Source organism: Macaca nemestrina, chromosome 15 (assembly GCF_043159975.1).
Source record: "Macaca nemestrina isolate mMacNem1 chromosome 15, mMacNem.hap1, whole genome shotgun sequence".
Lineage (NCBI taxonomy): Eukaryota > Metazoa > Chordata > Mammalia > Primates > Cercopithecidae > Macaca > Macaca nemestrina.
This window is the reverse complement of record NC_092139.1, coordinates 60079947-60105126: the sequence shown is the minus strand read 5'-3', so window position 1 is coordinate 60105126 and position 25180 is coordinate 60079947. Positions and strand designations below refer to the sequence as shown.

General features: G+C 40.1%; 1 protein-coding gene across 1 annotated transcript in view; it reads left to right on the top strand.

The window, feature by feature from the left end:
* The window catches only part of LOC139358359 (protein sel-1 homolog 2-like), a 49930-nt gene that overhangs the window by 8632 nt on the left and 16118 nt on the right, over positions 1-25180 (top strand). Inside the window, exons 4-5 of the mRNA XM_071078909.1 lie at positions 6926-7028; positions 12043-12203. Coding sequence (XP_070935010.1) covers positions 6926-7028; positions 12043-12070 — 131 coding nt within the window. The 3' untranslated portion in view covers positions 12071-12203. The remainder of the gene's footprint in view (positions 1-6925; positions 7029-12042; positions 12204-25180) is intronic.

The window sequence follows — 25180 nt, the reverse complement described above, 5'->3', positions numbered from 1 at the left end:
CTCTTGCTACAAATACCTAAAAATGATGCCTAAAGTATGCCATAGCAAGTATGTAGTTGATGTTTTGGGGAGTTGTAGTCAGAGTTGGTAAAGGCTAAGCCTTTTATTTTAAGTCCCAGATTGGGGAAGGAAAAAGGACATTAGGACTTTTGAGAAGGGAATTGGAACGAAGAGCTATGAAGAAAGCTAGGAGTTTCATGAAGATGTTCAGACAGCAAAAGAGAAGATTAGGGAAAACCAACCAACAAACCAATCACCACCCGCCATAGTAGGCAAATATCAAGGAAACTTGTTCTCTATTGAAGTTCTCACAGGGAAAAACCTCTCCCTGGTGAAACCTTCACCACAGCCCTGAGCCTCATACAGATTTGGATTTGAATTTATGCCACCTGATTTTTTCAGTGAAAACTTCTAAACCAATACAAAATTTTTCTTCAGTTGATAAAATAATGACTCTGGAAACCTGACAGAAGCAACACAAACTCACTCTGGAGAAACAATCTCACAGTTCCTGCAAATGAAGCCTTACTAGGGAGAAACTCACAAGAAAATTTTAGAAAATACACAAATGAAAAAAATCCACTCAGTGAGTCAGCGTACATGCACACTGACTGCACACACACAATAAGAGGCACAGCACCCCAAGTATTTTTGGGGGGATGGAGATAGAGTCTCACTCTGTCACCCAGGCTGAAGTGCAGTGGTGCAATCTCGGCTCACTGCAGTCTCCGTCTCCCGGGTTCAAGCGATTGTCCTACTTTAGCCTCCTGAGTAGCTGAGATTACCGGTGCGCACCACTATGCCCAGCTAATTTTTATATTTTTAGTAGAGATGGGATCTCACCAGGCTGGCCAGGCTGGTCTCAAACTCCTGACCTCAGGTGATCTGCCCACCTCAGCCTCCCAAAGTGCTGGGATTACAGGTGTGAGCCACCGTGCCCGGCCAGCACCTCAAGACTTGATAGAGTAGGACAACCTGAAAAAGTCTACAGAATAAATGTATTTTAAAATGGTTAAGAAAGCATAAAAACAAGGCATCCTGACAAAGGAATAAGCAGCCATGTAAAATAACACACTAGAGTTAAGAAAAATGAAACGCCTGTAACCCTAACAGTCTGGGAGGCCGATGTGGGAGGATCACTTAAGTCCAAGGATTAGAGAACACCCTGGGCAATATAGTGAGAGTCTGTCTCTATGAAAAAAGGAAATTAGCCAAGCATAGTGACACACACCAGTAGTCCCAGCTCCTTGGAAGGCTGCGGTGGGAGGATCTCTTCAGCCCAGGAGTTTGAGATTACAGTGGGCTATGATCACACCACTGCACTCTGTCCTAGGCAACAGAGTGAGACCATGTCTCTAAAAAAAAAAAAAAAAAAAAAAAAAAAGCATATTCATTCACATTAAAAATCAAAGGATAGCTTAAGAAGATCAGATACAGTAGAAGAGAACATTAACAAATTACCAGAAAAATCAGAAGAAATTGTCTTGAATGAGGTCAAAAAAAAAAAAAAAAGTTAAAGAACAGGTGCTCTTAGACTGAAAGAAAAATACCATACTTGAATACCTGCTGTTTGTAAGAAACATACTTAAAATATGACGCACAAAAACTGAGGTTAACTGGATGGAAATGATATCCCAGGCAACACTAATTAAAAGAATGCTCATATTAACTTCAGACAAAATAGACTTCAAGGTAAAGTCAATAATAGGGAGAAAAAGAGAATCACCATGCAATGTTCAAAGGAACAATCACAAGGAAGTTGTGATAATTCTAAGCATGTATCCATCAACATAACCTCAAAATATAAAAATGAAAAATTGACAGTCTTGCAATAGGAAATGAACAAATCCACAATTGTTGAAGATTTTTTAACATCTCTTAGAAACTGGTAGATTCAGCAAACAAAAAATTACTAAAAATCAAAAAGATTTGAACATATAAAGCTCAATTTAATAATATATGGGATTTAATTCAATAATTAAAGAATATATATTTGTTTGTTTGTTTGTTTATTGAGGAAGAGTCTCACTCTGTCGCCAAGGCTGGAGTGCAGTGGCACAATCTCGGCCCACTGCAAATTCCACCTGCCGGGTTCAAGCAATTCTTGTGCCGAGTAGCCAGGATTACAGGCACGTGCCACTATGCTCAGCTAATTTTTGTATTATTAGTATAACTGGGGTTTCCCCATGTAGCCCAGGCTGGTTCAAGTGATTCACCTACCGTGGCCTCCCAAAGTGCTGGGATTACAGGTGTGAGCTCCTGCACTCAGCCAAGAATATATAATCTTTTCAAGTAAAGAAATGGAACCTGTATAAAAAGACCACAAAACAAGTTTCAACATAAACCAGAGATTCTGCTCGGCTCTCTGATCTCAATGCAATAAAATTACAAGCCATAAGGAGACAATTTTTTAAAATCCTTTTATGTCTGGAAAGTGTGATAAACACTTCTAAACATTGTTTGAATAAGTTAGAACAGAAATATGAAAATATTTATAATTGATAATGAAAATACTCCATAAAAATTGTAGAATGCCACCAAAACAGTAACTAGAGAGAAATGTATTGTTTCAAATTCATATACCATATTTGTGTCAAATTTAAGATGTCAAAAGTTATAAGATACACCATTGTTTTACGGCCACTAAGAAATAAAAGTGCTGCTGATTAAATATGATATCCTGGTGGTGGCCTGTAGCCATTGTCTAACAGACGCGGGGATGTAACAGCCCAGCCCTGTTGCCTGTGGGAAAGGAGTAACCCTGTAGTGCCATCCACCCTACAAAGCTCTAAACCTCTCCTGAACCTCTATACTTGCTTGGTTCCTTCCTATGCCCTGTGCTGCGTTTCTCAGTCTTGGATATGTTTCACTACAAAATCTAAAACCTTAATACATAAATTTAAAAACAAATCAATCAATACTATCTAGAAAAATAAAAGGAAAAACTACATTCCATTATTTTGAATCTCAAGTTATATTTACATCACAAACCACATAAAGGATCATATAGAGCTAAAAAAATTAACAAGTGAGCGAGGTGAATATCTTAGTCTGACTAAAAATCAGGTGCTTTCATCATTAAAATGATACAAAGATAAAAATGGGAAATTCTTTTCCTCTGCAGAAAATCTAGCCTACACAGACACTGCATACTTTTTTTTAAAATCTAATTTCAATTGTACTTAATATAAACCAGCTTCAGCTTCAGATTTTCTGAATAATGCATCAGAAGAGTTCTTCACATTTGCCCTTATGTGTGTCAGGAAGATACAATCCTAGATGTGGAGGAAGAATAACGATCCATTACTAAAAATAACACTTCAGCCAAGAAAGAATGATTCAGTAAAGAGTTTAGTCAAAGATGCAATCGACTCAAATATGTTTGAATAAGAGCAAATATATTTACAATAATCAAGTTTACTTGCAATCTCCAGATCATTGTCAAACATAAATAACTCCAGTCATATTGTGAGAAATGGTGAACAAATTGTATTAAAAATAGAAAGAAAATCTCTCTTCAAATATCTACTCAACAAAATTTGAAATAACAGGAATTGTGTTCTTATTTATTATATAATTATGCATTATTGTATATTTGTTACAAGGACTTCATTCATTTTCAAAAACTTTTTAATTTAGCAGAAAGAAATATGGTTCATGAAACAAGTGAAGAATCAAAAGCAAAATCGATTATGTTGGAATAAGAGCTGAAACTTAAAAAGCACTTAGATACTCGACAGGTTTCAGTTCTTGTACTTAATTTTCTCACTGCTTTTGAGAAGAAGGGGCTATCATAATTCCCATTTTACAATGAGGTGATGTAGGCACTGAGAGGTTAAATAATCTTCCCAAGGCTGTATAGTTGGTACCTAGCAAATGACATTCCAAATCTAGACAGTCTGACTCGAGTCTGTGCTCCTACTGCTTCTCAAAGCTACAAACACGCAGAATCATGCAATAGAGAACATAAGTTAATATCAACGGATGAAAAATTTGAAAAATGGGTCCATAAATACATTTTTTTTGCTTTAAAATAAATTTATTGCAAGTCGTTACAAGTATTTTAAGCAATGGGTTGTTTATTGAAAATAATACTTTATTTACCTGACATTATTGAAAGTGTTTCCTGTAAATCATTTTTCCCATTAGGTGAGTCATATCCATTTTTATTTTGACTGTTTCTGCGCTTGGCCCTGAACACTCTTAGAGTAAAGAAAATTTGATCAATCAATATCATAGTTTTTTAGTATTTTAATAAACAGAGGCCGAGTGTGGTGGCTCATGCCTGTAATACCAGCATTTTGGGAAGCTGAGGTGGGTGGATTACTTGAGGTCAGGAGCTCAAGACCAGCCTGGCCAACATGGTTAAACTGCATCTCTACCAAAAAGACAAAAATTAGGTGGGCATGGTGGCATGAGCCTGTAGTCCCAGCTACTCAGAGGCTGAGGCATGAGAATCATTTGAACCCAGGAAGGGGAGGTTGCAGTGAGCCAAGATTTCACCACTGCACTCCAGCCGGGACAACAGAGTGAAGAAAAAGAATAATTGAATTGCAATGCATTTGGAAAGCCAAAAAAGAATTACAAATAAAAGTAAAAGCCATAGGTAGAAATTTGAAATTTGTAGTGGTAAATCATTTCTCATATGTATATGTATACAGAGCCAAGCTTTCAAAATTTATTTTCACTCTCTAAAAGCATTTTCATAGGAGCTGTTATTATTCCACACACAGATTATTAGGTTTTCTCCATTATTTTTCCCCCTTTAATTAGAAGTATAGATAATAGATAACTCAGAGCAGAAATTAGATCCTGAAAGTGCCTGGTATTACTAAATTGGTTGGATAACGTGAAGTATTCAAAATAATTTTAAATAGGTTTTTCAGTTAAGAATTTTTTTTAGTTTTTAAATTTTTAATTTTTTAAATTTAATTTAAAAAGGAAAGTGAGCAACTCTGATTGCTTGTCAGAAAGATAAAAAACAAGAGAGCTGCTTGTTCTTTGTTGTCTTGTTAATGAGGCATCAAATCCCAAATGCCTTTCCTTCGAAATGGCTTCGTAACGAGTTGATGGGTGCAGCACACCAACATGGCACAAGTATACATATGTAACAAACCTGCACGTTATGCACATGTACCCTAGAACTTGAAGTATAATAATAATAATAAATTAAAAACAAAAAACAAAAAACAAAATATTTGTTTTTGTTTGTGAGAAGTCTTTAATAATAAGTTGACCAGTAATTGGTCAGTATATTTTTTTCTATGAAAAATCTAATGTTATTTTGCCTCACAAACCATAAAAAAAAAAAAAAAGAAAAAAGAAAGAAATGGCTTCAAGTGTGGCTCTTCTAATCAAAGATTTCAGTAAGTGTTGTAATGGACTTCAAGAGGCACTGTGATGTTGTAAAAGGCTGCATGTGTGTGAGTGTGTGTATGTACGTGAGTGTGTGTGTGTGAGAGGGAGAAATTGTGTGTGTGCACATGCACGCATTGCTGGAAGAATCTTTATATCTTTAAGTCTGACTCTTCCCACAGCCAGCTTTCCCCAACTATAAACTGGTGATGATTTTTTTAAAATTGCAAAGTGTTACATAAACATTTGGAAAATATCACTGTAGCAGGTAAAATTTAATTTCTTCATTTTCCTTGAATTCTACAAAACTGATTCTGAGCCCTCATCCTACGAGGCAAGTTATTATGAGTATTCTCTCTCTGTGCCTTCCCCCAGGTCTTAGAAAGGGTCCTGGGAGGTGGAAAAGCCTTAGGTAGAAAAAGCTTTTTTTTTTTTTGAGACGGAGTCTCACTCTGTCACACAGGCTGGAGTGCAGTGGCGTGATCTCAGCTCACTTGTAACCTCTGCCTCCTGAGTTCAAGGGATTCTCCCATCTCAGCCTCCCAGGTAACTGGGACTACATGCGCATGTCACTCCTCAGCTAATTTTTATATTTTTTAGTAGAGACAGGGTTTCACTATGTTGGCCAGGCTAGTCTCAAACTCCTGACCTCAAGTGATCCACCTGCCTTGGCCTTCCAAAGTGTTGGGATTACAGGAGTGAGCCACCTCACCTGGCCAATAAATTTTTTTTTTTTTTTTTTTTTTTTTTTTTGAGACAGAGTCTCGCTCTGTCGCCTAGGCTGGAGTGCAGTGGCACGACCTCAGCTCACTGCAACCTCCGCATCCCAGGTTCAAGCAATTCTCTGCCTCAGCCTCCTGAGTAGCTGGGATTACAGGTGTGTGCCACCACGCCCGGCTAATTTTTGTATTTTTAGTAGAGATGGGGTTTCACCATCCTGGCCAGGCTGGTCTGGCTAGTCTTGAACTCCTGACCTTATGATCCACCTGCCGTGGCCTCCCAAAGTGTTGGGATTACAGGTGTGAGCCACCGCACCCAGTCAACAAAATTTTTAAAGCAATTCACACTGGTTATCTTGGAGATGCCTGTTGCCCACGTCCTCATGTTTTTTTGGAATCCTGTGGCTCTGAGTTTTGCTGTGCTATGCTCAGACAAGAGAATCTTTGCCAGCCAGGGCCAAGAGCCGGGAGTCTTTGCCAGGCAGGGCTAAGATCCTGCCCTTCTGATATACCAGGCCTCTCCTGCCTTCTGCTTGGAGAACCTTATATCCCTTCCCTAGACCGAAAGCATCCCTTCGCCCATCAGGAGCATCTCTCTATCTACTTCACCTTCCAGATCCTTTCGCAAAAACCAGCAGGGAATACGTTTTTAGGCAGCTTCTGCCTTCTGACCTACCACCGCTCCTCAGCTAAGGAATAATATTAACAGATCTTCTTGAATGCAGAGGTTAAAAAATAAGTAGAACAAAACTCAAACTAATATGCCAACAAATTATATTAGCACATTATTTTTAAAATATAGAACATAGAAGTAATATTATTTTTATTTTTTCTTGTTTATTCATGTACAGTACAAAAGCAAGCAGAGAAAAATTTTACAGATGAAGGAGACCAGCTCTTTAAGATGGGCATCAAGGTTCTCCAGCAGTCTAAAAGCCAAAAACAAAAAGAAGAGTAAGTCTTTATACAGAGACCTCAGCCAAGTTAAATTTCAAGGTTATGAAAAAAGAAAAATCCCAAATGTAGTTTATCATTAAAAGCTCATTGGGATAATGAGTAAGCATATTTACCCATAAGCTATTGTTTTTAAAAGGATCAAATTGAATTGAAAGAATTCCACAAATTATCACTGTAAACAAACGGGAGAAATGCATGTGAGATTGCAGTCCCCATATTAAGTGAAATTCAGAATGAAGACACTGACCTGAGCATTCATGCGGAAATATTGTTTTGGCTTTAATTTATTAGATAATTCAAATGAAATAAAATGTGTTATTTGAATTAGAGCAAGTTGTTGTATTAAAATGCTTTATTCTGCCTGGGTGTTTGTACAGTATCTTATGATTTTCAAAGCACTTTCATGTATGTGATTCCGTGTTATCTCCAGAACAGTAAGAAGAGCTTCATTTTTCCCCTTTAAAGAGTTGGAAACAGAGATTCAAACATGTTAAAGGGAGTTGAGCACAGACAGCTGAGAGGTGACCAAGCTGTGACCACATGGTCTTGTTCCCTATTCATTGTTTCTCTTATCACTTTTCTACCTTGTCTAAAGGGGAGGCAACAATATCTTCTCCCTTCACCCCACACTTCCAGTGGAGGGGCACAACTTGTGGTCACCCTTCAAAGCCTTGGGATCAAATCCTAGCTCTCTCATTTACTGGCTGTGTGCACTTGGATAAGTTACTCAACCTCTCTGTGACCTGGATAATACAATCGAGCTCTTACAATAGTGCCTGGCACTTAGTAACCAGGAAATACAGGTGTGTTTGTTTTATCTTGAGTCCCCTAACTGGTAAGTTGAAGGTATGGGGGCAAAGAAAGCAAGGGTATTTTAAACCAATAATACAAAGTGTGGGCCCTGGCCAAGCGCGGTGGCTCACACCTGTAATCCCAGCTCTGTGGGAGGCCAAGGCTGGCAGATAGCTTGAGGTCAGGAGTTTGAGACCAGCCTGGCCAATATGGTGAAACCCTGTCTCTACAAAAATTAGCCAGACGTGGTGGTGCACACCTGTAATCCCAACTACTCGGGAGGTTGAGGGAGGAGAACTGCTTGAACCCACGAGGCAGAGGTTGCAGTGAGCCAAGACCATGTCATAACACTGTAGCCCCTGGGTGACAAAGCCAGATTGCATCTCAAAAAAAAAAAAAAAAAAAAAAAAAGGAAAGAAAAGAAAAGAAAAGAAAGTATGGGCCCTGAACTCCCATATAGAGTTCTTGGGACTCTATGAACTCCCAAGAGATATAAGGAGATATCTCTTGTATTCACACAGAATAGGCACACCAGTCACAGGCAAGCATCCCAGAGCTGTGGTAGCTAGCCCCAGACAGGGCAGCAACAAAGTCCATGAGTTCTTAAAACCCAAACCTTTGAGAAGTATAAAAATACAGAGGCTAAGGAGCACTCAGCTATGATCCTGGTTATGACAACATCAACAACTTTCATTATCAAGCACCTGCTTTGTGCTAATTACTGTTTTAGGTACTTTACATGTGTAAATTATTCTTTGCTCACAGTGATACTGTGAGACATGGATAATTATCCCCAAATTACAGAGAAGGAAGTGGAGAGTCAAAAAGATGATGTAATTCATCCCAAGAGACAAGGAAGAAGTGAGGGAGTGGTTCAGTCAACCCCAGCAAAACCTGGGCCTCACACTGAATGTCCCTGGGGGCTGTTATAATGAGGACGGGGTAAAATCAGATCCCAAAAATACAATCCAGCCTAATAGGAGCTCATCTCACTAACATGCCCACTGGCTAAATAAGTAAGAACAGAGCATTCTCCAGCCAGCCTAGCTAGAAGAAACAGACGTGGAGCGCCAGGCAGAGGCTGGTCCCTGAGATTTCAGATGACCCCTGACTATAGCATGGGAGCCCACACAAATAAGGGGCCCACTAGGTGTGTAACATCAAGTCCAAGGAAACCCTGGATTTGGCCCAATGAGACAAAATCACTCTGAGAAGGTCCCAGGTAACCATCCACTTAACCTTGAAAGGGATCTTCCTCTTTGGCCTAAAGAACAGGGAGAAAACCCAATCCTAATAGCAGACCATCCATCAGTGTGGGAACCTTCATGCCTACCTGGGTGTCATTCAGTTTCACGCTATTCTTACCAAGACTGTCCTGCCCACATCCTTGCCCCAGAACTCAGTCTCCTGACCGCCCCCCGCCACCTTTTTTTGAGATGGAGTCTCACTCTGCTGCCCAAGCTGGAGTGCAGTGGCACAATCTCATCTCACTGCAGCCTCCACCTCCCTGGTTCAAGGGATTCTCCTGCCTCAGCCTCCCAAGTAGCTGAGATTACAGGGGCCCACCACCACGTGCAGCTAATTTTTGTATTTTTAGTAGAGACAGGCATGAGCCACCGCGCCCAGCCTCCTGACCCTTTTGAGTTGGTAGCAATGGAGAACTGAAATCCAATGGGCTCATAGAAAGAGATCTCAGGAGTTTGTGGGCAAGCTGGGTGAAGTTCTTGTGTTATCAGGATGGCCTGCTGTCTCCTTAAGCAAGTTACACCTGTGCAGCCATGCCTAAGCATAGGGCAGGTGGAGAAAAAAATGACTACACACCCTCCTGACCAAAGGAGAAGAATTTCATTCCCGCTCATTCCTCTGTTCTATCCCCTCTTTGCTTTGCTACTTCCTGGGTTGGCAGGACAGATGTAAGATAGGTTAAGACTATCCTTTTGGCTCCTCCACACCCACATCCTGGACCAATTCATTCGTTCATTCACTCATTCATTCAGCCTCTTCTTTTGTATGACTAGGAAAAAATCACTGAACAAGTTAGTGCTGCTAAAAGTACAGATACTAAGCAAGCATATGTCAGAGAGAACAAATTTGTCTGAGTGAGTTAGGAAGCCTCACTGACAGCTAGAGTGGTGGCCCGTCATTAAGAATCAATTCCCATCAGCAAAGAAGTTTTGAAGATAAGCCATTGTTTTATACCAAGTTTCTGATGTGCCCTGCAGAAGCATTGAGCACTTCCTCCCCCATCACCCACCTAAGCATCCAATGCCAGACCCTGTAGAGATGATCCAGATAACTAACTAAATTGTCTTTTGGGATCTGCCCTGGCTGCCCAGCTTCTCCCACCTTTTTCCTCTTGGGGATTGCAGCCCATATCTTAATCTTACCTATCAGCAACTTTCTCCAGCCCTGGATCCTGCTTCTAGTATCCCTTATAGCGCCTTGGGTTTTTCTCCTAGGGAACCCATATGCCTACACTGCCCTTGGAATGCAAGATACCTAGAAGGATTTGTTTTGCAGCCTGTTGCTGCCCTCCGGGTCCAGAGACTGAGTATAAAATGCTGGAGATACTAGGTGTATTACTGGAGGCCCCTGCAGCCTATCTCAGGTTTCTGTGCCCCAGTCCATGCTGGTGCTCCTCCTGTCACAGTAGGCTATAGAGTTGCAGCAGGAAGCCACGTGACAGAAAGGCACAAGGGAGACTGTATCCTGATGCCAGGCTCTCTTCCTGTTGCCTCTCCCTGGGTGCCAGACATTTGCCTTTAGTGACCTTGAGACCGTCTACCTTGTTTGCCTTCCCACCTCCAGAATTTCAGCTTGCTTTGACCTGGGTTAATTTCTTTCTTGATCTCCTGAACTCCAGTTTTCTACCTCTTTTTGTTCCACTGGAGTACTCACCCTGTGTTTTGACATCCAGGACTCTAATGCCTACCTGGATGTTTCTCTGTCTGAGGTCCTTCTTGCCTGGACTACTCTGCTCCAGCTTCTGCCCAAGAGCAGCTTATTTTAGCCTCAGCATGGATAGGCTGTACAGAAACGTGAGTCTCCTGATTCTCCTGAGTCAGAAGCAATGGTAGATTTTTGTGGGGTTTTTTCCCTGTATTTGAGCCAAGGTCACAGGTAGAAGTTAATGCTTTCTGGTCTTTCTACCTTCAAAAAGGAAGTTATAAAAGTGAAAATAAATGCCTAAAATACTCTCTGTCTCTGACACGTTTTGACCTTGCAAGACTCTCCATCACTTCGTATACCAATGAGGTCCAGGTGACTTCTGACTGGGACTCGAAGAGTGCAGTGTAAGGTAATCCTGTGGCAGCTATCATTTTAATCACTAAATGTTCACGCCACTTACCACCTAATTATAGGAGAACAATTACCATGCTATAAAACTTTAGAATCAGTGCAACAGTCCCAATAATAATAGCTAAATGTACTGAGTGCTTACTCTATACCAGTCACAATGCCAAGCACTTCCCACGATTGTCTTGTTTAATCTTCACAGCAACCCTATGAAGCGGGTGCTATAATACTATCCCCATTTCATAGATTAGAGGGTCACAAAGAAGTTATATAACTTGGCTGAAGTTCTCCAACTAGTAAGTGGTGGGACCAGGATTTGAACCAGGCAGTCAGAATCTAGAGCCCGAGCCATTAAGGTTTTGTTTCACTATTGTTTTTCCAAAGAGTCTGACTTTGCTGTGTTGAAGAATATATTCTGTTTAGCAAATTATTTTAAGATATGAAGGGATCATCATACTCCTGATAGCAACTTCCTAGAGGTTACATTCCAATTTTGATTATTCTTATTTTTTTCAGAATTTATTTTATAAAACAAATATTCATAAATAATGGTGGTGGCCATGGGAGAGTTCCCTATTTTAGGATAAATTCCTCAATTTTTCACTTTACTCAGTGTATAAGCTTACTCAGTGTATAAGATGGTGTACCTTACATATTTCTGTATCAGTGCATAAGATGGTGTATCTTATATATTTCTCCTTTTTAGTCGTTTTATTGTTTGTGAGATATATTTGAAATTATAACCTTAGGACTGCTTTAGGAATGAAAAAAATCTACTGATCTAGAGATGTAATGAACTTCACTAAACTGTATGACAACTGGTCCCTGCTTGTCAGAGAGAAGTAGTATGAATAGTATTGAAGAGGGAGAAGAAAATTTCATTTTTGAAAATCAAACTTGACTTCATATTCTTGAAACACAGCCTACCTACTTTTTGCCAAAGCAGCTGACATGGGAAACTTGAAAGCTATGGAGAAAATGGCTGACGCTTTGCTATTTGGAAATTTTGGCATGCAAAATATAACAGCAGCTATCCAATTATATGAGTCCTTGGCTAAAGAAGGATCATGTAAAGCCCAAAACGTGAGTTTTGAAGGAAAATGAAACCTTAAATAGCTCTATCCTGAAATAACTATAGACAGCATGTGAAAGGAATTGAGCAATAGTATTCCAGCTCTGTTGCATGAACCCAGTCTAGGGAGGTTACTGTAATACACTGAAACAGTGGTGTCAGGGCAGGAGTGCAGCAGAAGCCGCCCTGGGCAAATTGTTCTAGCTCCATGCGTGACTTTTGGGAATGGAACAGAACTGCTTTCTAATCCACCTTTCTATTGTCCATGACCATGCACGTGTTTTCAGATAATTTGGGACTTCCGAACCCCCAACAGCTAAATTTTATATAAAATGTATTCACCTATATGTAGAAATATGAAACTATATATATTATCTTAGGGTGATATGTTTGCATGATTTTTACATTTCAAATATTTTATAAGCTAAATGTAATTCCTTTTCTATTTTAATAAATGCATTCCATTTTATTCCAAGAATAACATCACCATTTCATAGAAAATCTGGAAAACAGGAGAAAAAAAGCTTTTTCCAAGCCAACCATCTTGATTCAACTACTGTTAGGACTGCTTTGTACTTCTGCTTGGCTTCTTTCTTTGTGCGTTTCTCTTTTTACATCATCCTAATCACGGGGCAATTGCATATATCATTTTGCTTCTGGCTACTTTCACTTAATGCTATAGCAAAAGCATATTTTCATGTTGCTGTAGTCTTTACTATGAAAACCTTTTTTTCTGATTATGGAAAAAAATCTGAGAATTCAGAAAGTATGAAAAAGAAAGTAATCTAAAAGCTTTCCCCCCAGAGATCACATTTGTTACTATCCAGTGAAGTTCAGAAGCTAGACTTGGAGTCAGACAGACCTAAGTCTGAATCTACTCTTTCATTTGTTTATTGAATAAGCTACTTTACAAAACCCTTTCACCTTCTTCTGCACGAAAATTTGACCTTTGTTTCACTCTCTAGTTCTGTTTTCCTGGTGATCTGATGGGAATAAAATGCCAACTATATTTTTAGTTAACCTTGCTTCTGGTAGAAATAACCTCTGATTGGCAAACTGCCTTTGAATTGGGAGAAAAGATCATGAACTATAAATACCAGATGAAGGTAGTACTTCTTATAGACACTGTGCCTATGGAGTTGTCACATTGAGAATGAGGCTTTTAAGTCAGGGTGGCTCCTGCATCCACCCAGTGTGGGTCTCATCTCCTTGCATCTGAGCCATCTTCTGAAGGACCAAAGATGGTGGTTCCTGGAAGAATGTATGAATTCTGCTGTAAGAACTCCCACAGAAAAAAATGGGCCAGGTGCAGTAGCTCATGCCTGTAATCTCAGCACTTTGGGAGGCCAAAGTGGGTGGATCACTTGAGGCCAGGAGTTCGAGACCAACTTGGGCAACATGGTGAAACCCCATCTCTACTAAAAATACAAAAATTAGCTGGGCATCATGGCACATGCCTGTAATTGCAGCTGCTTGAGAGGCTGAGGAGGAGAATTGCTTGAACCTGGGAGGTGGAGGTTGTAGTGAGCTGAGATTGCACCACTGCCCTCCAGCCTGGGCAACACAGCAAGACTCCATCTCAAAACAAAACAAAACAAAAAAAGAATTCCCACAGAAAAAAAAGTACAGATGCTGCCCTGTTGGCCTACTGTGGTTACTATGCCATACCTGTCTTCATACACTGGTGGCGACATAGCCCATGGGTGTCCTGTGAGTCTGTATGTTTAGTTGAACCAGAAGTTGGACTGGAAGACCCCTGGTGGATGGGGCAACCTCACTAATTTTCATCTGTAAAGTTAAGATAATGATGAAACATTGGGTACTGCATCCTTCTGGTTCAATGCTATATCTCTACCATTTAACACAATGCCTGGGACAAGAATTATAAGTTGAACGAGGAATTGATTAATTAATTTTAAGTGAATTTATGGAGTTATTGTGAGGATTAAAATAATGTGGGAAGACAGTTTCATACCTGGAGCACTGTAATCTTTCATTATAGAGAAAGGAAATGTGGGAGGAGTGGGGATTAGGGAGATATTGGTTAAAGGATACAAGATTTAAGCAAGGAGGAGGATATAAATAATATTATTACTCCAATATTATTCTTCTGGAATATTTTCCAAGACTCCATAGAATTTTCTTTTTTTACAAAAACGAGCTAATACTTTAGTTGCTCCTTCCTAACTTGCTCTTTAATCACTTAACAATGTATCATAGATGTCTTTCCATGTTAATATATACAGACCGACATCATCATTTTAAATTATTTAAATCATCATCATTTAAATTAAGTTGCCAAATACTGCTTTTACATCAGGGACTCTTTCTTGAAATTACATGTGAAATAATGCAATAAACAGATTTGTAAATGTTATAATAAAATATGAGAGCTATTAAACCTTCATTCCCTGTATTTGCTTAATCAAAAATATAAAGTTCCAAGACAGACCAAATGTTACCACAGATAACAGTTTCCTCCACTAAAAATGGTATCACTAAAGACCAAATGTTACCCTCACTCCCACCACTAAAAATTGCAACACCTAATTTCTTTCCAAACTATATCAACATGAATTTATTTTCTTAGTGTGTGTATACATTAGTTAATAAGTCAACAGTTGTTTCTTGGATAGCTACTATGTGTCAAACATAATGTAGTTAATGGGGAGAAAAAGATTACTAGGTCAGAGTCCTCCTAGGTCAACCTGAAATACAAATAATAGCAGCACAATTTAGGTGGACTACAGTTAAGGTACGTATAAAGTGCTTTAGTCACAGAAGAGGGTCTGGCTAGTTCTGCCTAGGGCAGGTAAAGAGTGTTTCAAGGAAGAAGTGACATTTACACTCAGTCTAGAATATTGGATAAAGGAAATATCAAAGATTTCACTTGTTTGTATATAAATAAAGCATTTGATACAAGGTCAAAATATTAATTACTCCCAGAAAAGAAGTTCCAAACTTACATGAATGGTTCCTAAAACACATGGATTTTAGAGTCGAAGTCGGAGTTTTACTCTAGGTAATGTGGTTATTGCATCTAATTTGTGTTACTTTAGCTAATGTAGTTACATCTAGTCAGTTACATCTAGCTAGTGTTACTCTAAGTAGTGTGGTTATCACATGGCCACAAATATCCTCAAATCCCAGTTAAGTGACCATCAGTTGCTTGCCATTTTTTGTTTCTTTTTTTTTGCCTTTGGTTTTAAGGAGAATCATGTGGAAGAATGTAATTGGCTGAGTGCCAACCCAGTGCCAGGAGGAACAACTCTAAATGTCTAACCACGGGTCATGAATTATTACAGTCATCTTTGCAGAGAAAAGCAGGCACTGTTGAGACAGTACTCTAAGAAATGTACAGTTACAGACTTCAGGGTGGCATAGCGTGGTGGCAGAGAAGAGGTTCCCAAGTCAGAAGTTTTGACCATATGTGAGTCCATATATTCTACCACATAATAGCTCTTCCATCTTTTGTTTATTCTTTTAGTATCTCTGAAGAAGTTACTTCTCTAAACCTTGGGTTTCCCAGACCTGTATCTATTATCTTAGGGTAAAAAGAGATTGATAATAATACCCACACTACTTCACAAGGTTGCCATAAGAACCAAAAAATACCTTCAAGAGTCCTTAGCAAATGTTAAAGAACATTAATGACTTCAACAGCATTGTCTTTGGGGTCAGTTAGTTCTGGCTTTACATCTCAGCTCCAGCTGACCCCTAATGACTTGTCCTCTCTGAGGCTCAATTTCCTCTTCTGTAAAATGGGGATATTTACTTAGATATGTGTGTTTTGGTCTCAAGGAGAACCAGAAGACAGAAAATGAGTGAGGACAAACTTATGGCCCAAAAGGCTGACATTGACCTGGTATGCAAAATTCAGCTGAACAAGTTTGTTGTTGTTGTTGTTGTTGTTATTGTTTGTTTTGGTTTGGTTTGGTTATTTGAGATGGAGTCTCATTCGTTGCCCAGGCTGGAGTGCAGTGGAGTGATCTTGGCTCACTGCAACCTCCACCTCCCAGGTTCAAGAGATTCTCCTGCTTTCAGCCTCCTGAGAAACTGAAACAGGCTGTGCCACCACACCTGGCTAATTTTTGTATTTTTAGTAGAGAAGGGGTTTCACCATGTTGGCCAGGCTGGTCTCAAGCTCCTGACCTCAGGTGATCCACCCTCCTTGGCCTCCCAAAGTGCTGAGCCACCACACCCACCCTCTGTTTATTAAAACACTAAAATGTTATGATATTGATTGATTTACAAGTATCTGCCCAACCCTCTCTTATGCCCTCCCTAACATCCACCCTTATTCCTCACTAGAATTCCCCTGCCCCAAAAATTCCCATGATCTAGCAAGCATAGGTGTTAACATCTGGATAAGCAGGGAGCCTCCAGGATCCTGCCCCCAGCACTATAGCTGGATTAAATTCCAGTGCTTTGATGGATTCAGTTCTATATTTTGACTATCATCCCTGTCACCACTATAGCAAAATCTGTTTCCAGCAGCAAGTCCCCTTGCAGTTGGTGTATTTCCTTGTGCAAAGAACAACTTGTTAAAGAGCTTCTGTGCCACAAACAATAGTTTGATGGCTGGTTGCTAGGACCAGACTGGCCACAGGCCATCCTGCCCACAGCTCTCTAATAAGGCTGGCCCAGTGACCACCTTTCTTCTTGGGTTGTTTATGCCAGCCTGGTACAGAAATCCTGCCCGCACTGCTGGAAGTGTTGGGAACTGTGAGGACAACATAGCAACAGAAATGTGGGTAAAGAAACTGGAGAAAGAGAGAGAGAGAATGAGAGAGAGACAGCGAGACTGAGAGAAGAGAGAATGAAGACATCTACTATCTCTGAGGGGAAAGGGAAGAACAATCAGAAATACTGAAATATAACAGATGAGAGGAGCCTGGAGTGCCAGAGGTCTGGTAGGGACCCTATTTAACAATAACAAGAACAAAAACATAGGAATTCCTATTAAAGTGGCATTAAGGAGACAGAAGGGAAGAAATGCAACTTCTGGCTATGTACAAAGGAAAGCTGGAGGGAGGAAAGGAGGCAGAATTACTTTTTTTCATGCACCTTCAGTGGTTTACCTTGCAAAAATTCAAATAAACTGAAGGAAACCCAGATAAGGGCAACAAAAGCAATTAAGGTTATAAACAGAGTCCATTAAATTGATTTTCAGAGATTCTGTACCTTTCAAATAATGAGAACTATTAATTAACGGAATAGTCTTCATGAAAATGGTGGAAATAGAGGAAATTTCAAACAATCATACCCTAGAAGATGTCCTATAAAATATTATACTTTACCAAGCTGGAGGTAGATTAGTTATATATTTTTCTATTTCTCATTTCTCATCCAGGAAGCAGAAATTAGAATTACAATGACTCACTCTCTCCTTAATATTGATGAACTGTCCTTGATAGGAAATTTGTTAATTTGCCAGACAAGAAGGTTGGATGAAATCTCATTTGCTTTAAGAGTCAAAAATGGCCAGACACGGTGGCTCACGCCTGTATTCCCAACATTTTGGGAGGCTGAAGCAGGGGGATTGCTTGAGCCCAGGATTTTAAGACCAGCCTGGGCAACATGATGAGAACCCTGTCTCTACAAAATTACAAAAATTGAAATTAGCCGAGCATGATGGTGTACGCCTGTGGTCCCAGCTACTCGGGAGGCCAAGGCAGAAGGACTACTTGAGCCCAGCAGGTCAAGGCTGCTGTGAGCTGTGTTCACACCACGACACTCCAGCCTGGGCAACAGAGCAAAACCCTGTCTCAAAGAAAAAAAAAAAAAAAAAAAAACCAAGAAATGGATCAGCCAGGCATGGTGACTCATGCCTGCAATCCTAACACTTTGGGAGGCTGAGGCAGGAAATCACTTGAGCCCAGGAGTTCAAGACTACCCTGGGCAACATAGTAAGGCCCTATCTCTACCCCCCCCAAAAAAAAAAAAAAGTATTAGCCAGGAGTGCTGGCACGTGCCAGGATGTGCCTGTAGTCCCAGCTACTTGGGAGGCTGAGGTGGGAGGATCACTTCAGCCAAGGAGGTCGAGGCTGCAGTGAGCCGTGATCATGTCACTACACTCCAGCCTGGGCAACAGAACCAGATCCTGTCCCTCAAATAAAAAGAGAAAGAAAGAGAGAAAGAGAAAGGAAGGAAGGAAAGAAGGAAGGAAGGAAGGAAGGAAGGAAGGAAGGAAGGAAGGAAGGAAGGAAGGAAGGAAGGAAGGAAGGGGAAATTACTCATTTGCATTGTATTGCCCTTAAAACTTAATTTAATAGTGGTGATCTCTAAGTGTGGTACTATATGTGGCGATTATGTTCTAGGTTTATTTGTTTTTGAGACAAGATCTTGCTCCATTGACCAGGCTAGAGTGCAGGGACACAATCATGGCTCACTGTACCCTCAACCTCTTGGGCTCAAACAATCCTCCCACTTCAGCCCCCAAGTAGCTAGGACTGCAAGCACAGGCCACCATACCAGGCTAATAGTTTGTTAATTTTTTTTTTAAAGACAAGATCTCACTATGTTGCCCTGGCTGGTCTCAAACTCCTGGCCTCAAGTGATCCTCCAAACTCAGCTTTCCAAAGCACTGGGATCACAGGCATGAGCCACCTATTTTCTTTCTAAAAATATTTCTCTGATTTTTTTTCCTCTAAATATTTTATTCATGGGTATGTATTACCTTTGATATCAGAAAAAAAAATATTTAACTTAGATGTATACACTTCCTTGGTTACATAGTTTAAAATAGTTTTGCTGTGGATTATAAAAAAAATTCATTCTATCATGTAAAAATAAACATCACTGACATATAAAAGAGAAAGATATGTTTGCCTATTTTATCATGCTTTATGATTCTATAATAATTCTATTTTAATGGCAAAGATTCCACATTTTCTTTGTTTATTCCAAATTTAAATTATAGAGCCGGGTGTGGTGGCTCATGCCTGTAATCCCAGCTTTTCAGGAGGCCGAGGTGGGTGGATCACTTGAGGTCAGGAGTTTGAGATCAGCCTGGCCAACATGGTGAACCTCCGTCTCTACTAAAAATACAAAAATTAGCTGGATGTGGTGGCACACGCCTGTAATCACAGCTACTTGGGAGGCTGAGGCAGGAGAATCACTTGAACCTGGGAGGCAGAGGTTGCAGTGAGCCTAGATGGGGCTACTGCACTTCCAGCCTGGGCGACAGAGTGAGATGCTGTCCCAAAAAATTTTTAAAAATTAAAATACAGAAGCATTTCAGAGAGGGACTATAGGTTATTAGCACTGTGCTACTATAGAGAAAAAATTATTTTTAGTATCCACCTAATGATTTTGATAATTCTAGAATTACCTGCATTGAGCATTTCTTCTTGATGTTAATGCTCTTTTTGTATTAAGAGTACAGACAGTACCTGAGTTGTTCATTAGGGTTGATTCACACTTTTGTTTTGTATGCAATTTGAGCTAAAAGTAATGATCACAGGTGCTTTCAAGCTTCATGCAGTAATTAAAGGAAAATTGCTTAATCTTTTTTCTCCTTTAATAATAATTTCTTACATAAAAAGTAGAAGGAGGAATATTTAATGCTTAAATTGTTATTATGGAACTTGAGTAATTTAGAGTGCAGTAAAATATTTGAACTTAACTCTTAACTCTATTAATTTAAATCCCAGCCACTGCAACAATTCCTTAAAAATACAGCATTATGGTTAAGTTCAGAAATATGTCTTACAGGGGCCGGGAGCCCTGGCTCATGTCTGTAATCCCAGCACTTTGGGAGGCTGAGTCGGGCAGATCACTTGAGGTCAGGAGTTCGAGACCAGCCTGGCCAAGATAGTGAAACCCAGTCTCTACTAAAAATACAAATAATTAGCTGGGTGTGGTGGTGCATGCTTGTAATCCCAGCTATTTGGAAGGCCGAGGCAGGAGAATCGCTTGAACCCAGGAGGTGGAGGTTGCAGTGAGCCGAGATTGCACCATTGCATTCCAGCCTAGGCGACAAGAGTGAAACTCTGTCTCCAAAAAAAAAAAAAAAAAAAAGGAAAGGAAAAATAAACAAGTCTTACAAACAATTTGCAGAACTTGACCTTTACAAACCACTGATAGTGTCATTGGTATCATCACTATTATGTCGCTTTCTCTTTCAATTCACAACATTTTTCTTTTCTGGATTAAGATTTAATCATTCTGTAATCCATATCATTTTATCTCACCTTTATCTCAGAAAAGGACCAATACTAAAATTGGACTAAAGTTGGTAAGTGACAATGCCCAAGTATTAAGGTATAGGACAGGCCGGACGCGGTGGCTCACGCCTGTAATCCCAGCACTTTGGGAGGCCGAGGCTGGCGGATCACGAGGTCAGCAGATTGAGACCATTCTGGCTAACACAGTGAAACCCCGTCTCTACTAAAAATACAAAAAATTAGCCGGATGCAGTGGTGGGCGGCTATAGTCCCAGCTACTCGGGAGGCTGAGGCAGGAGAATGGCGTGAACCTGGGAGGCGGAGATTGCAGTGAGCCGAGATTGCGCCACTGTACTCCAGCCTGGGTGACAGAGCGAGACTCCGTCTCAAAAAAAAAAAAAAAAAAGTATAGGACCGTGCTTACTATAATCAGCATATTTACTACATGATAACCCATAAGATCATAAGACTTCCTCTAGTGTCCTGGCATACTTCAAGTAGTATTTTAAAAATTAAATTAAAGCTCAGCCCTCCAGAGAATTAATTCAAAATCACGCATTGTTAGTTTTCTGCTAAAGAGAGTGGAAGTGTAACCCTGGGTTGATGATTTGAGGCTGGTAAAAGCATGGTTTGATTCTTTACATTTAAGAGTGAGCTTTATACTGAGGAATACGCCCCTCCCCAGTCACAGAATGGAACTATAACTCTCATACAACCCACTTCACAACTTCCTGAGCTCACAGATTTCTCCAGGAGGATCAGGCCAAATAGTTTGCTAGGCACCACACAAAAGGATCCACTGTTGGTGAAAGTATCTTAAAATATAACCCCAACTCAATAGAACAGTATATTTATTTTCTTATTAAAAAAAGGTCAGTATATTTGTTTACATCAATGTTTCTGCATAACTAAATTAGATTCGAAATTGAGCAGAATCAAAAATTGCCAAGAGTTGCAAGAAAAATAAAAATCTAATATTGGCAGAAGATATCCTTAAAAAGAGCCAATTTAGCCATATATATATAAATATTACAAGGGTTAGAGGAGTACCAGGATCCCAGATGCCTTCTATTGGCAGAAACAGCCTTTATGGTCCACTTTCCTAAAAGAGGAATGTTTGCGATCAGAGGAATTGGCAGAATCATAGAGTATTTATGTATATGTCTATTTATTTGTTTGTTTATTTTGAGAGGGAGTCTTGCTTTGTCACCCAGGCTGGAGCACAGTGGCGCCATCTCGTCTCAGTACAACCTCTGCCTCCCAGCTTCAAATGATTCTCCTGCCTTAACCTCCAAGTAACTGGGATTACAGGCTCACATCGCCACACCCAGTTAACTTTTGTCTTTTAGTAGAGACAGGGTTTCACCATGTTGGCCAGGCTGGTCTCAAACTTCCTGACCTCAAGTGATCCTCTCACCTCGGCCTCCCAAAATGCTGGGATCACAGGCGTGAGCCACTGCGCCCGGCCAAATACATATATATTTTTAATTTTTGGTGTATATATTAAATAAGTGACACAAGTTATGCTCATAAACTGCATATTAGAGCTATAATGTGTTTAGGAAATGAACTCCATAGTCAATTTCCAAATTTAAGGAGTTCTTTGTACTGGAAATTGTAATAAATATAATTGAAATTATAATAAACCTAAAAAATGATGTACTTTTGTTTTAATTGAATTGTAAGACCTTGATGTATTTTGATTTTTGGAAGACATTTTACAGTCTCACATGATATTCTCAAAAATAAAAATGTGGACTTGATAATGGCAGTTGGAGAGTGCTAACAGTAATGATAATGTCAAGGTGAAAGCAGGTCTCTGAAGTACTCCACAGGATTCTGCTTGTGACCCTCCCGGGATTCTGCTCGTGACCCTGTGGGTTTCAAATACTTTTTTTTTTTTTTTTTTTGAGATGGAGTCTTGCTTTGTCACCCAGGCTAAAGTGCAGTGGCACGATCTTGGCTCACTGCCATCTCCATCTCCCCCCAGGTTCAGGTGATTCTCCTGCCTCAGCCTCACGAGTAGCTGGGATTACAGGCTTACCACCATGCCCACCTAACTTTTGTTTTAGTAGAGATAGGGTTTCACCATGTTGGTCAGGCTGGTCTTGAACTCTTGACCTCCAGTGATCCGCCCACCTCGGCCTCCTAAATACTTCTTCGACTAGTAAGTTGAATAGCTAAGACCAGAGTGTTGCTAATAAGAAGGATAGAAAGAAAGGCATATTACCAATGGCACACATAAGTGTGTGGAATGAACGTCTAAGAATAGTGACAGAAATCATGAGTTCCAAATGAGTAGAACCTTGCAAATACTAGAAACACCCAAGCAGACTTTTACAATTCTGTTCTGACAAAAAATGACTCTACTGAGAGGAGTGAGGAGGAGCCATAAGAAAGTGACACTGATGATCTAAATCATCATCTACCATAGCACATCCATAGATAATGTGTGAAATATGTAAATTAAGCAACAGCAATTTATCTAGTCATAACAATGGTAATTATCAAAACAGTTGAAATCATTAAAAGTGGTTGAACTGCTCTTCAGAACCATTTTAATTTTAATTTTTTTTTTTTTTTTTTTTTGAGAAGGAGCCTCTCTCTGTTGCCCAGGCTGGAGTGCCGTGGCATGATCTCGGCTCACTGCAACTTTCGCCTCCCAGGTTCAAGCGATTCTCCTGCCTCAGCCTCCCGAGTAGCTAGGACTATGGCCTCCACTACCACGTCCAGCTAATTTTTGTATTTTTAGTGGAGACGAGGTTTCACCATTTTAGCCAGGATGGTCTTGATCTCTTGGCCTCATAATCTGCCCACCTCAGTTCCCAAAGTGCTGGGATTACAGGTGTGAGCCACTGCGCCCAGCCAGAATTTTAACTTTTAATACACGTGCATTGATTAATTTGACAAAAATATTTTAAAAGTTAAATTTAGATATTAACCCTCTCCTCTCAAAACAATTATTTTTAAAGCAAAAACCAGAAGTCCTCTTCTACTAAAAAGGGACCAGCAATTTGGAAAATGTCAAATTCCAGGTGTGGGGAAGAAATGTACAAGACGATCTTAAAATATCTTATGATACCCGATAGGAAGGATGGTGTCAGGAAATTAGGGTCATGACCAAGGGATGGAGGAGCCAACTCAAATAGGCTCCCACCGGCTAAAGCTGGAACGATCAAGCACCAAAATGAATAATGATGGCAATGGACTGAAACATCTAAAATCTATTTAAATTCATTTGTTCATAATGATACCTAGAAACAACACTCATTCATCACTTCGGGGGACATTAAAGAACCAACTCACATTATTTTGAAAACTGATAAAGGGAGTCAAGTATTTACCTTGCCTATTCTGTACAATAGAGTATAGGTGACAGTTTTCTTTCAGAATTATTTCAGCTAATAAATGAAGAAGGAATGACAGAATTATAATGTCTTCATTGCCACCCCTAATGAATCAGTGGATCCGAGATAGGAGGTGGGACTCGATTCCAGAGGTAAAGCTTGGACACTGGACCCAATTGAGTACTAGCTAAAACAGGGATGAGGTAGAAGCAACTTTCCATAAGACACACTCACCAATGTGCCATGTCAGTTTACCATTGCCATGGCAACACCCTGGCGTTACTGCCCTTTTCCATGGCAATGAGCTGACAACCCAGAAATTACTACCCTTTTCCTGGAAATTTCTGCATAAACCACCCCTTAATCTATATGTAATTAAAAGTAGGTATGAAGGCCAGGCGCAGTGGCTCATGGCTGTAATTCCAGCACTTTGGAAGGCTGAGGTGGGTGGATTGCTTGAAGTCAGGAGTTTGAGACCAGCCTGGCCAACATGGTGAAATTCTGTCTCTATCAAAAATACAAAAATTAGCTAGGTGTGGTAGTGGGCAACTGTAATCCCAGCTACTTGAGAGGCTGAGGAAGGAGAATCACTTGAACCCATGAGGCAGAGGTTGCAGTGAACCGAGATGGCACCACTGCACTCCAGCCTGGGTGACAGAGTGAGGCTCTGTCTCAAACACAAAACAAAACAAAAAAACAAAAACAACAAAAAAAGTAGGTATGAATATGACTGCAGAGCTGCCCTGCACTGCTACTCAGCACACTGCCTGAGGGGTAGCCCTGCTCTTCAGGAGCAGTTACAAAGCTGTAACACTGCTGAAGCTCTAACACTGCTGCTTCAATGAAGCTGTTTTCTTCCACCCTACCACCAGCTCACCCTTGAATACTTTCCTGAGCAAAGCCAAGAACCCTCACAGGCTAAGCCCCACTTTAGGGCTTGTCTGCCCTACATCAGACCTAAGCAAGCTCATCAGTGGCTTCTAGTTTCACAAAGCAGAGACAATAAATTATGCACCTCCTGATGGAAAACATAGTACTTTCTACGAGACAGTCTTGTCAAATAAGTTACAATAAGTTTGAACAACCCTCTAAGTCTGCCTACCAATTTACAGAAAATAGTGTTTCAATCAGCAAAATAATGACTAAGAGTAACTCTACAGGACAAATAAATTGATTGATGCATGCATATGTTCATTGCAGCACTATTTCACAATAGCAAAGACATAACATCAACCTAAATGCTTATCAGTGATAGAATGGATAAAGAAAATGTGGTACATATATACCATGGAATACTAGAGATCATGCCCTTTGCAGGGACATGGATGGAATTAGAAGCCATTATCCTCAGCAAACTAAGGCAGGAACAGAAAACCAAATACCACATGTTCTTACTTATAAGTGGGAGCTGAATGATGATGTTGCAGGACTTTTCCCTAGTTCAGCTAAAGATGGGGTTCTTTGTCCCACAGC